At 42.6% G+C, this 12,477-nt stretch overlaps 1 protein-coding gene across 1 annotated transcript in view; it reads left to right on the top strand.

Moving 5' to 3' along the window:
- LOC124650391 (serine/threonine-protein kinase PKH3-like) overlaps positions 1-12,477 on the top strand; it is a 12,584-nt gene extending 107 nt beyond the window's left edge. The window contains exons 2-12 of the mRNA XM_047189924.1: positions 80-341; positions 4,588-4,810; positions 4,919-5,069; positions 5,177-5,767; positions 5,933-5,994; positions 6,068-6,122; positions 6,221-6,257; positions 6,371-6,699; positions 6,975-7,345; positions 12,051-12,119; positions 12,365-12,477. Coding sequence (XP_047045880.1) covers positions 80-341; positions 4,588-4,810; positions 4,919-5,069; positions 5,177-5,767; positions 5,933-5,994; positions 6,068-6,122; positions 6,221-6,257; positions 6,371-6,699; positions 6,975-7,345; positions 12,051-12,119; positions 12,365-12,419 — 2,205 coding nt within the window. The 3' untranslated portion in view covers positions 12,420-12,477. The remainder of the gene's footprint in view (positions 1-79; positions 342-4,587; positions 4,811-4,918; positions 5,070-5,176; positions 5,768-5,932; positions 5,995-6,067; positions 6,123-6,220; positions 6,258-6,370; positions 6,700-6,974; positions 7,346-12,050; positions 12,120-12,364) is intronic.

The raw sequence follows: 12,477 nt of genomic DNA, 5'->3' as shown, positions 1-12,477 counted from the left end.
ATGACTTTGTGTTACTTTCTGTCTTTTCAATGGATGCTGAAAAAAATCCAATATAGATCCAATATATGAGGTTAAACAGGGAACTATGCAAGATGGTGAAATGATTGCCGTGAAGAAACTTGCAGAAAATGTGCACGTGGCACGAGACGAAGGATTCACTTATGAGGCTAAAAATATTTTGTCCCTCAAACATGAAAATGTGGTACATTTTGTTGGCATCTGCTATGGAATGTATAAGGAAGTGGCGCAACACAATGGAAGATATATTACTGCAGACATTGTTGAAATTTCCCTCTGCTACGAATATTTACGACAAGGAAGTCTTCAGAAGAATCTTTTTGGTATGTGGTACATTATCTAGTATATATTTTGCGTACCTATTTTAGTTACATGTAATATTTACAGACACCCCGCATGTTGTTGCGGAACATCAGTATGCCAAATCCTTTTTTTTTTAAACACAATTAAAAGAAGAATGAAAAGCAAGAGAAATTGCTAAGGAAAATGAATGGGTTTGCAGCCTCAAAGATAAACGTACTCAAGTCGTGAACTATAATGCAAGTACTTGTTTTACATATAACTCAGAACATGAGTGCGCTCAGCTTCCATTGTTATTGCATACTTTAACTCAAGTTGACAATTTTGTTGGACAAAAAGTAAGACCGATCTAATGGAAGGATACAAGTAATAGAATAATTCCAAAATAGCATATACATATCAGTTGTTGAAGCGATTTATATTCCCGAGTAATAGACTTTAGAAGGTCATCATCTATAGATCATCAAACTATATAGAATATGAATCACAATTACGGCGATGTTTAGAAAAAAAATGATTACTGGTTGTGGATGACAAAGTGTGATAGATCAATAGCTTACATGATATGCAACTTATTATGATAAATGATGAACATGGTGAAATAATGAATATTGTGTTGCCACGAGAAAATATAAACATTGGCATGTGTTTCGTTGTTTGCTATTACATATGACAAATATCAGCAAGCAGTCAGATGGACTGGCACCTCAAAAAACATCCACGTCCAATAGAATAAGAGATTTATCGGGAGATTTCTTAAAGAACGTACGGAAGATATACATACCTAAAAGCATATGGCAAGAAGTTCTGGAAGGAAAAACATGCATCTATTTCAAGATGCATTTAAATTGGCAGGTAGAAGATGTTCTGATATATTTGTTTGCCGTTTGTAGAATTGTAGATATAACTCATCAGGCCAAAAATATGCTTGTATAATTTGAAGAACAGATTTGCATTTGATAAGATACAGAACCAACGTAGCTTCAACTTGGAGCCCTACTTCTTACAGTTACATGTACGATTAAAAAATGAGTCGAGAAATTAGACTACGTGGAAGCCCTGTGCAGCCAATAATTTCTGTATGAATTGCTCACACACATCAGGTTCTCAGTGTAACCAACTGACCATCAAATCAGTCAACATGGTGACCGATGATGAAAAACATACTTCCGTTTTGATTCTGAAGGAGATAAACTTCCATCATTTGATAGTGAGAAGAACCATTGCCAGAAAAATGGATCCCAGAACCAATATAGAAAAGTATCTCAATACTTGCATACCCAAATCTGACCAATTGCATAACTTCTGGGCCTCACGCACATTTCATCAAGCACTTCAGCTACTATTGCGCCGAGCATGTTGGACGGAGAAGCATCGACGGCCTTGTGAGAAATCTCAAATAAAAGGTGAGCACAGATCAAGCAGTGATTGACAATAACATCTTAACCCATTATAGAGGAATCCACTGAATCTAAAAATATTGCTTTTCTTCACCACGAGATGTTCATTGATTTTGAGGGGCGAGCGAGAAGGTCTCACAGTACTGCGGACGCAATGCATTTCCTGCAAAGTGGATACGGAGAAAAACTCATCAAAAATCATAAGAACATAATTAGATAGATAGAGAGAGAGATCAGAATCAGAATTAGATGATGCGGGTGTCAACTCTTGCCAGAAATTGGTTCAAGCTTCAAAGAGAAAGATGAAGATTGGGAATCAATAGACAGTGCCACAGGACTCCATCGTGCAAGCTGTGCATCCTCTTGGTGTCTTTTTTTTTTGCGGGTAACATGACATCAAGAGCTATAGCCAACTCTTGAACCCTTGGCCGCCTGGCGGAGAGCCATGGAGGTAGCGCTCCTTCTGGTTGGAGCTGAAGGAGGGATCAGTAGTGTGGAGAGGAAATGGAAAATACAGGTTAGGTGCATCGGGCAGAATATTAACAGATTAGTTGGTCAGTTGAAAGGAAATGGAAGGAGGATGAGGAGGCCGAAGCTGCCTTGTTAATGTGAGGCGAAGTGATTGCAAAAGTCGGTGGAAATTAATGGTGCATTGGTAATCAATTTAGACTAGTCACAATGAGAAATACTACATATCATACACTAGTTTATGATACTAACTCCATAATGCATACTATCATAAGATAGTACTCCCTCTCTCACAGTTTATTAGGCGTACGCGTATCCCTAGGTTGCAAATTTGATCAAGTTAGCATTAGTTATATGTTATAAAAATTATATCATTAGAAATTTTAGATGTTCTATTTTCTAATGATATAATTTTTGCATTATATAATTTATATTATATAGATTAAATTGGCGACCTAGGGATACAGAGAAGACTAGTAAACTGAGACGGAGGGAGTATCATAGTACTCCCTCCCTCCCAAAATGTAAGGCGTCTGAGGATTAGTCAAAAGTCAACGTTTTTTAAGTTTGACCAAGTTTATATACAAAAATATAAACATTTACAGTACTAAATCAACATGAATAGATTCACCATAAAATATATTTTCTTAATATGTCCATTCGATATTGTAGATGTAAATATATTTTTCTAAATATTTGGTCAAAGTTAGTAAAGTTTGACTTTTATCCAATTCTTAGACGCCTTACATTTTGGGACGGAGAGAGTATCATCATATTTAATGTTTTGTAGAATCTCAATACAAATTTAATTTGTGTACATGATGTGTTTGTCATTAAGTTTTCTAGTTTTACCTGCTATGATACGGTATCATATTATCACTCCCATCTCTCACCTCATTAATTGGTGCGCCACATTAGATTTTTGCCAACATGGCATGCATGATACTACTTATGATACTTCCATTGTGGCTAGTCTTAGACGAGAAGAGAATGCGATCCATTTGTTGGATTTTGCGGCAGATGAACAGGGACTCTTTTGTAACAGGTTGTAGACTTTTAGCATGCATTGCTGGTCGTGTTCAGACTAGTCATAGTGGACGTAACATAGGTAGTAACATCACACATTTCAAGACATTTTGGTGATATGGTATGCCAATAAATGAAGCAAGAGACTGATGTGGTAATTAGCTATGTTACCATAACATCACACTTCGCAAGACAAGATAAGTCTATAACCTAATAAATATAACCTTGCATGATACCATACATATGTTACTACCCACTATAGAGGTAGTAACATAGAGTACTAGTCTCATAAAGATATACGGGGTTCAAATAATCATGCTGAGATGGCACACTATGATTGCTTGGAGATGCTTGCTGAGGTAGATAGCTTGTATGTCAAGAGAAATAGGTTAGTGAGGATGAACTATTTAGTTATTGTAGATTCCTTTATATATTTACTGATACCTAATGAGTGATCAATGATGAGCTAGGATTTTATCAACTGAAGTTACCACGATTCACATGCACCATTTAATTGTCACATATGACCACCATAAATACAACACATAATTTTTAAATTCCTAAATTTCTAATTGATCTAATATCTCTGAATACCAAGGCTTTTCAGTCCTCGCTGAAATAATATTGTGGAAATTTTAAAAATTGTCCAGAGCATTGAATTTAGTCTAAAAATTTGGGGATACAAATATTTGTGTGTCCATAGAAATCACCAAAACTTACTTCTGAGAAAATTTTAAGTCCCACCTCCGTCCACTGGTCAAGCGGCTGAGGTGAGTCCGCGATTTAAATGTTGAAGGGTTTGAATATTTGTGGTGTGGCCTGCTGTCCTAGGTACCTAGTGAGCTAAAAGTTAGAATCATTATTGGTCTTGGGACACTGGTTCAGCTATCAAATTTCGTATTTTCTAGCATTGGGATTTACAGCAGTTAGGAGGAGATTATTTGTAAATTGTACATGATAAGAATTGCAGTATATGATCAAAATAAAAATCAGTAGATACCTTTTATTGCAATATATTTCCCACTTTCCTCCAACAGCTCGAATTTCTGGATAAACTAGTTAGTGCATGCAATTTCATATGATCTTGAAGCCAAGAGGTTACAAGTTTAAGACCCACTCAAGACATTAGTAAAAATAATTGCAGTCTATATCGATCGCAAGTCTATAGCATATGGTAACTTGCTAATTTAGACATGGTGCGATATCTGCCATACATTGCCTACCTTTCTCCCAACATTTGAATGAAAAAATATCTATTAACATTTGTCCAGCATTTTTCTTTGAACTTATCTTTGTTGTTATGATTCCAAGAAATAAATACTGCTGGATGTAAGTATCTTTAAGTGCTTAAATAACTCATTGTTTACTTCTTCAGACTTTCCCAGTAGAATTGGTTGGGACACACGCTTTAAAATAATTAAGGGGATTTGCCAAGGTTTATGTTTTCTACATAGTATTCCTATTGTTCATATGCACCTCAAGCCTGAAAACATATTGTTGGATAATAATATGCGGCCAAAAATTGCGGATTTCGGTCTCTCGAGACTCTTTGGTCAAGAACTAGTACGGATGCACACACAGAATGTCGTGGGATCATAGTAAGTCAATCACAAACTGTGATAATATATTGTTCATTATTATAATATAAATTGCATTTTCACTTCTCCAGTAATACTTGTAATGCTTTTAATGATGATGATATTCAGTGGATATATAGCTCCGGAATATTTGTACAGAGGTGAAATCTCCACCAAATCGGACATATACAGTTTAGGCCTACTGATCCTAGAGACCACCATTGGAGAGAGACATATTCTCAAACAGAAAGAACCATCTGCACGGGATTTTATTGAGAATGTAAGAGAAAATATGACTTATAATTTTAAGTCTGAGATTTAGAAGTTTGTGTTACATTTTTTTTGTATTTCCTCGAGAGGGTATCACAATTCCAGTTCTGTGTGTAGGTACGTCAAAAGTGGACACTTGAGCACATATCGTGGAAGCACCCATTCTTGGATTCAGATGGCCTCCTGCAAGTACGAACATGCATCGAAATTGGATTAGAATGCGTGCAGATTGACTGGCGCAAGAGACCTTCCATAGAACAAATCATCGAAAAGATCGACAGACTTCCGCAGATAAGCTCTGATAGCGTTCTCAGCCTGCAACCCCGGCGGATAAACTTCCCTATTAAGCCAAAAAGGTTGACGTCCAGCTCGCTTTACCTTGTAAACAAGACAGATGATCCTATTGCTTTCAATGTTGTGACCAAAATCCCAAAGAAGTACCGTACAAAGTTACCATTTTGTGGCATAGTGCTGCCAAAGTGCACCTACACGCTCAACGTGATAACACCCGAACAGAGGAAGGCACCACCCTTGGACAACGACGACTCTCTGACACTACAAAGCAGTAAAGCACTCCATGACCATGAGGTCCTCGAAAATGTGGACACAGCTTCAGTGGCCGTGCTCCTTGACACCGTCGGTGATGAGGTGCAAGAGATGAAAGTTGTGGTTGCTTGCGAGCCATTAGCTGAAACTGTCTCTAATCAGGTTAGTTCAATTGAGACTTGAGACTACAGCACTGCACTAATGTCCAAACCGTAATTAATATTTTCATTGTCTTAATTTTTATGTGGTTTCCACGGTGGTCTGTCTTTTCTGTTCTTTTTTACTCGACTGTGAAAAAGCCCCTAACTTTGTTTCTTTATGGCTTAGATCATAGACGGTCAGAATTACCGCGAGGTGTTGTCCTTAGATGTCCATCCAACAGAACCATGGTCAGTGCTTCTAATTGATGTAGCTATATCAATAATTCCTCCCCGTGTTTTTATTTCCCATCGTTGAATGTAGGATCTTGACGAGCAACAAGAAGGGTTATGTTTGCATTTGGAACTACCAAACGCAGGTAGGTTTCCATCCTTTGTGGTTATCACAGTGCGCTTAGCTGAGTTAGATGGTACACTGAGCATCTGGAACTGATCTAACAATGTTCTTCATGTGCAGGCAGACGTGGAGTCCACTGAAGTCACTAGAGAACCAGGCATGCTTCCTAACCTTTATTAATATTAACTTGGTTTCCTTATGAAATTTTTATGACTTAATAAGTAGAAGTAATCCGGAACAACCACTCTACTATTATCTTTCCCATTGCAGTATATTCGGGAAAATTTATTGAGCGAGAAGAATGGTTTGTGGTTGGTAGTGGCAATGGGTCTATCTATGTGTTCGATTATAATACCATGGAAGAAGTCGACGAAATCGAAGCTCACGATGGTCATGGCATTATGTGTCTGGCGGTGAATCCCACATCTTCATGTGTGCTGTCAGCATCAGATGACCACACAATTAAGCTTTGGGACTGGACTAACGAATGGAAGTGTACCCAAACTTTTGAGGGGCACGACGATGCAGTCATACAAGTAATATTTGACCCGAGGAACAGCGAAAGCTTCGCAAGTGTTTCCTTGGATCGCACCATTAAGGTTATACTCCCTCCGTGCATCAATATAAGATGTTTTTAGGTACTTTTAAAATAGACTAGATACAAACCAAATTGAGTGAATCTACACACAAAAATTGACTAGATACAAACTAAAGTAGGTGAACCAAACAAAATGCTCCAAGGTTTTACATTTCTAAACAGAGGGAGTATTTCCACTCTTCTGAATTTGGTAACAAAATTATTTACCAAATACTTGGTTGGAAGCTACATTCCTTGGTTCATGGACCGCACTGTCCAATGCTTTGCAATTTACAGATCTGGAATATAAACTCTGGGACGTGCAACATCACATTGGATGGGCATCAGGATGGTCTACTCTGTGTTCATTACCACCCACACTATTTTAAGCAGTTTTTGGTTTCTGGATCTTTAGATGGTGCTGCAAAGGTATTGCATAATCTCTCAGCAGGATATTGCATTCATGCGTGGATACTAAAGTGTTGTTTCACTTTCTTACTCAACAAGGTTTGGGACCTAGAGACAGACAGTTGTGTCGATACACTCCAAGAACATACAAAAGATCTCAGTGCTCTTTGTTGGCACCCAGAACTTCGGGTACTAGTTACCGGTTCGTTTGATGGGACCGTGCGAATCTGGAAGTGGAAGTCTACTAGCAGTACATACAGGTACCTCTTTTACTTCAGTGTTACAGTAGGATTATGCGGAATCTACGCTGTATGCTATAGATAAACTTTTGAGTTCGTACATTTGATGGACACATCAAGTGGTTACTGCCTATGAAGTTTTTGATTTTTGGTTTGAGGAAGAAGGTTTTGCCTCCAAATTCCGTTACAGGAAACCAACATTCATAGGAACCAAAAAAAACATTCAGAGGTTTCAACAAAAATCCTAATTTTGTATGAAGCTCCACTAGTAGCCTTTCCTGACGTGCACTGAAGATTTAAACCACCACCTTCTATAGAAGCCTAGCCCACAGGAAGAGTGAATTTTGAGTGACCTCTCACTTCTACTCCCTCCGTGCAGAAATATAAGACGTTTTGGAATTGTCCCGACCAGGTGAAAAAGCTGTGAAAATACATCGCTACCCCTGTCTCCCGATCCCAGCGCCTTCTTCGTCGATCTCGATCCAGATCCCAGCGCCCTCTTCGTCGATCTCGATCCCGATCCCTGCGCCTTCCTGCTCCGCACCCAACGCCCCAACCAGCACCTCCGCCCCCTGCAGATCCATCCACGCGCCTCAAGCCAACAGAATGGAATCCATCCGACGCGAGCATCAAGCCAGCTGAATCCAATCCATGCGCGTGCGCCGCCGGAATCCATCTGCATGCGTAGCCCGGCAGAATTCTCACGCGTTGCCGGCAGCTGCACGGCACCCCAGGCTTCTCGCCGGCCGCTCCGGCTCCGCTCGCCGGCAGCTCCATCTCAGCTTGCTGGCAGCTCCACCCGCTCTGAAGGTCGTCAAGGCGCTCAAACCTGTCACACCTGAAGAACAGTTCATAAAAAACTGTGTAATGAATATTTGCACAATTCATGTTTGTAAGTAAATTATGCACTGAATATTGACAACACTTCAAAAATAACAGGGAGGAAAGTGTTTCAGCTTTTTTGAAGTCAGATCCTGAGAGGGCATGATTAGCATGCTTTGGCAGAGCATCCTGTTGCTATTTTAACTCCATTAGCCAAGTCTTCACAGCCCATAAATCATAAACAACCCGTCTTGATGATCAAACATTCAGATATCTCCTGCTAGGTGCTTTATCAAAGATAATTGCAGATATTCTAGTCCATGTGACCGTGAGGAAAGCTAGGCAACAATTTCTAAAGATTGGAAAGGCTGGGTCTTCTACCTAAAAGGATTAAATTCCAGCAACAGTTTATGCAAATGCAAAACAAATCCTAGGTCAAGAAGAAAGCGAAGCAAGTATATCAAAACAACATTGACAGTTAGTATAATCATGCACAGCTTCCATATACACTAACTGGATGTTGTACTGAAATTATTCAGATTGTATAATGATGGACAGATTCCATATACAGTCCCCAAATCCAACTTGAGTGAAATAAAAAGCACAAACAATTCATGAGTTCCTTTCAGTTTAAAGCACTGTATTAAAATCGGGGAAGTTTATGAAGGTTCATACTCCCCAATAACATGAATAATTATGCACAAGGGTCATAGCCGAAGAGGACGCCGCCGCTGCTGGCAAGAGAGCACCCCGAAGGAGGTGACACTGACACCAGCATGGGGAGCCTACGGTGTTCCCCTTTTCCTTGTGAAACCTTTCCAGGAAATTGCCAGGCTCGGATTCACCAGGTTTAACTTGGTCACTTTGTCAGCTACTCAGTTTAGCTGCATATATAAGAGATGAAGTAATTTACAGATACTCCAAAAATTGACTGAATGTTGACAGAAATATTCACAGATACTCCAATAATTGGTTGAATGTTGTTTACTCAGTTAATCCTACTCACAAGCAAGCCCTGCTAGAAAGCAGATATGAGCAGGAGTAATTCAATTGTTGTTGCTGCAAGCAAACAGTACAAGCAATGCAAGCAAGTTGCTGCAAGTTGCCGTAACCAATTGCAGAGGAACAGAATATCTGTCAACAATTCATCACGCCAGTTCATTAATTCTGCTCCTCACACAAGACATCATCTCTTCACACAAGGGTTCCGTAATTTCCCGATAAATCTACGAGGCATCAAATCAACCCACCTACTGGAATCAAATCCTAATCCTATTAGAACTAACCATAGAATGTGTTGATCTGGGAGGAGGATACCTGCCTTGTGTTGAGGGAGAGCGGCGCCGATCATGCGTTGATTTCCTGAAAAATCTACCATTATAGGAGAATTACTGAGAATATAGGAATAGTAAAATTAGTGGAGTAGTAAGAGTTCAGTGATATGCAAATACATACCTGAGGCAAGCCCATCCCAAAGACGAACTTGGCGAGGGGATTGAGGCTAGAAAGGGAGAGCTCCAGTACCATCTCCAACAGCTGCCGAGGTAGAAAGCGGCAAATCAATCAGTCCATTAACAATCTGAAGAGGGGCAAATCGTCCATTAACAATCAATCAGTCTAGATAGCGTCAAATCAATCAGTAGTAGCGGGGCAGTGCGCTTACCCGGAAGAGGATCCCCCACTTGGAGAGTTGCTTGACGTCGGTGAGGGGAAAACGATCGAAACGCTTCGCTCCTGCGCGTCGCTCCCGCGGGCGGCGCCAGGAGCTAACCCTAGCCGCCGCCGCCAGTCCCTCCCCACCTCTGTCCCTCCTCCTCGCCGCCGCCAGAGGGCGACGCCCGGGCAAAGCCCCAGGGGCGCCGGCGGCGGCGGGGCCTTTTCTCCCTCTCGCGCGGCGGTGGTGGCGCGGGCTGCTGCGGTTGGCGGGGGCGCAACGCTGGTCGTGGGGCGCGGCGGCGTGGTCGCTCGGCGGCGGCGTGGCGGCTACGTGTGCTGGTGGTGCTCGTCGGGGTCTGAAGCTCGGGCGCCTTGGCGGCCCAGATCTCGACGGCTAGCTCGATGACTTCCGGTCGGCGGCGCTGCGTGGATCTGGCCTTGGAAGCTATGGAGCGGGGAGTTGCGGCTCGGAGGACGGCGCAGGGGCGCTGGCTCCTCCCGGGTGCTGGTCGAGAGGGCTCTTCCACGCCCCCCCATTTGCTCTGCTTGTGTGGTGTTCGTGGATCCACTCGGTGGGGTATGCCCGCTGGTGGTGCTGCCCATGGGGTTTCGGCTGGCTCGAAGGCTTTGGGGTTCCTGGTGTGTTTCGAGCTGATGGCGCCGGGGCGCTGGGAAGCCGGGGCGGCGGCCCTGGGTAGGTGGGCGGCGTCGACCTTGCCGGCGGGTGACGACTGCTGGTGCTGTTCTTGCCTTCTGTGGCTGCTTGGGTGGCGTGGAGGTAGGCGGAGGTGGTTGTGGCGGTTGGCGACTCCGGTGGCATGTGCCTGACTTGAAGACCTTGGCTTTCGGTGGCGACTCCAGCTCCTCTTCTTCGGCTTTTGGTCGCAAGTGAGTAGCTTGGCGGCGGATGTAGAGGGCCGGGGAAAACCCTTGGGTGTTTGTTCAACCACGACGGCGGCGGCGCTTCCTCGCCGTTCCCTTCTTGAAGGCGCTGTTGAGGTTCCTCCTCTTCCTCGCCCCGCCTTACCCCTCAATTTCCGCGTGAAAACCCTAGGCTCTCGCCAGGCAGCGGCGACGCTTCTGCGCCGTGTTCCTCATTGGAGGCATTGTCTATGGAAGTTAGGGGCTTGGGTGGGCTGTGCTGTGTTCGTGGCTTTGGCGCTTCTCTTCAACAACGATCTTCGGCTTGTTCAAGGTTTTTAAAACTTGTTCGGGCGTGTGTTGACAATACCTTGTATCCTTGTCGGCTGCTAGCTTTATTAATTTAAAGCTGGGCTCTTTGAGCCTGATGTTTAAAAGGTTCCTGATGAGGCCGAACTAGTTGAAGCATAGCGCCGGCCTCCGCGCCTTCGTCGAGATCTGGGAGATCTCGCGCTACCACTGGAGCTCCACACCACCACCACCACCACTGAAGATCCACCTTGACCCTGACTCGACAGATCAACTGAAGATCCGGTCGCTGGAGGAGGAAAATCGCATTTTTAACTCGATCTTGTTAGAGAGCGTGGGAGAGACGAGGACGCGCGAGGAAGAGGGGTGGCGGAGACGCGCACGAGTAAGAAGGGACAGCAACGACGCGCGTGAGGGAGAGGGCACCATCGTCTGGGAGCCGGCGGCGTGAGGGGTGGGAGACAGTCGGCGGCGTACGGCTCGCCGTGAGCGGAGCGACAGGGCGGAGTGTGCTGCGCGAGTGGGAGGAGACGCTACGCACAAGGGGTAAAACGGGAAACTCATAATATTTCATAGCACAAAAAGATTTGACTGTGAAACGCTCCGACGTCTTACATTTCTGCACGGAGTGAGTACAAGGAAGAGATGTCAGGCTCCAAACATGCTTGAATGAGCTGCCAACATGCTATTTCCACTATATATTTCTTATTTTCTAGGTTCCAACATGGCAAGTAGAAATCTAGAAAAATAAGTGCTCTCTCAGGTTATCACTCTTACAAGTTGACTCTGAATCCAGAAAGTTGTTTAAAAACGCGCAAAAATAAACTTGAGCTTATCTTTATGGATCATTGAAGGAGCGCCAAGAGCACTGAAACAACTTCAAGAATGAATTTACTGCAACTCTATGTAGCTTCAATTTTAGGGTTTACATAATATATATGTGTCTGTATAGCAAGCGAAATGTCTTGTTCCCATTTGCTCCCATAGTTTGAACTTTCTTCAGGTTGACGTGTTTCAAGCTATATATTTCTAACACTTTCTCTAGAAGTTTACGTTGCCTGGCCTTCTAATATTGCAGGCTCGAGAATATCATTGCACTTAATCTTGGTGCAGTTCATGCTCTTGGATACCTAAAGGGATTAACAAGGTAACAGACTTTTTTTTATTATGTTTATTTCAGTTACTGTAGTAAAATGCATGAGTTAACAATTTGTACAAACACAAATTTATTAGAAATTGCTACACCAATAGTTGCCATGATGGTTTATTAGAATAATTACTTTGATGTAATCTTCTAGTATGCCGTATGCCCGCCAATAGTTGCCTTGACATTTCTGTTTATTTTCATCAAGAAGGAATTTGAAATGATAATTATACTTTTTTCCTTTGTAGGATTGTGGTCGGGTGCGACCAAGGAATATCACTGATGGACATTAACGTGGTGTAAATCAAGAGCCAGTTTTTGAGCTGAAAAGTGTAGGGGAGGCCCCGACGGTAAATTTTAT

Source organism: Lolium rigidum, chromosome 4 (assembly GCF_022539505.1).
Source record: "Lolium rigidum isolate FL_2022 chromosome 4, APGP_CSIRO_Lrig_0.1, whole genome shotgun sequence".
NCBI lineage: Eukaryota > Viridiplantae > Streptophyta > Magnoliopsida > Poales > Poaceae > Lolium > Lolium rigidum.
Note: the sequence above shows the minus strand (reverse complement) of the source record. Positions and strands in the feature narration are given on the sequence as shown.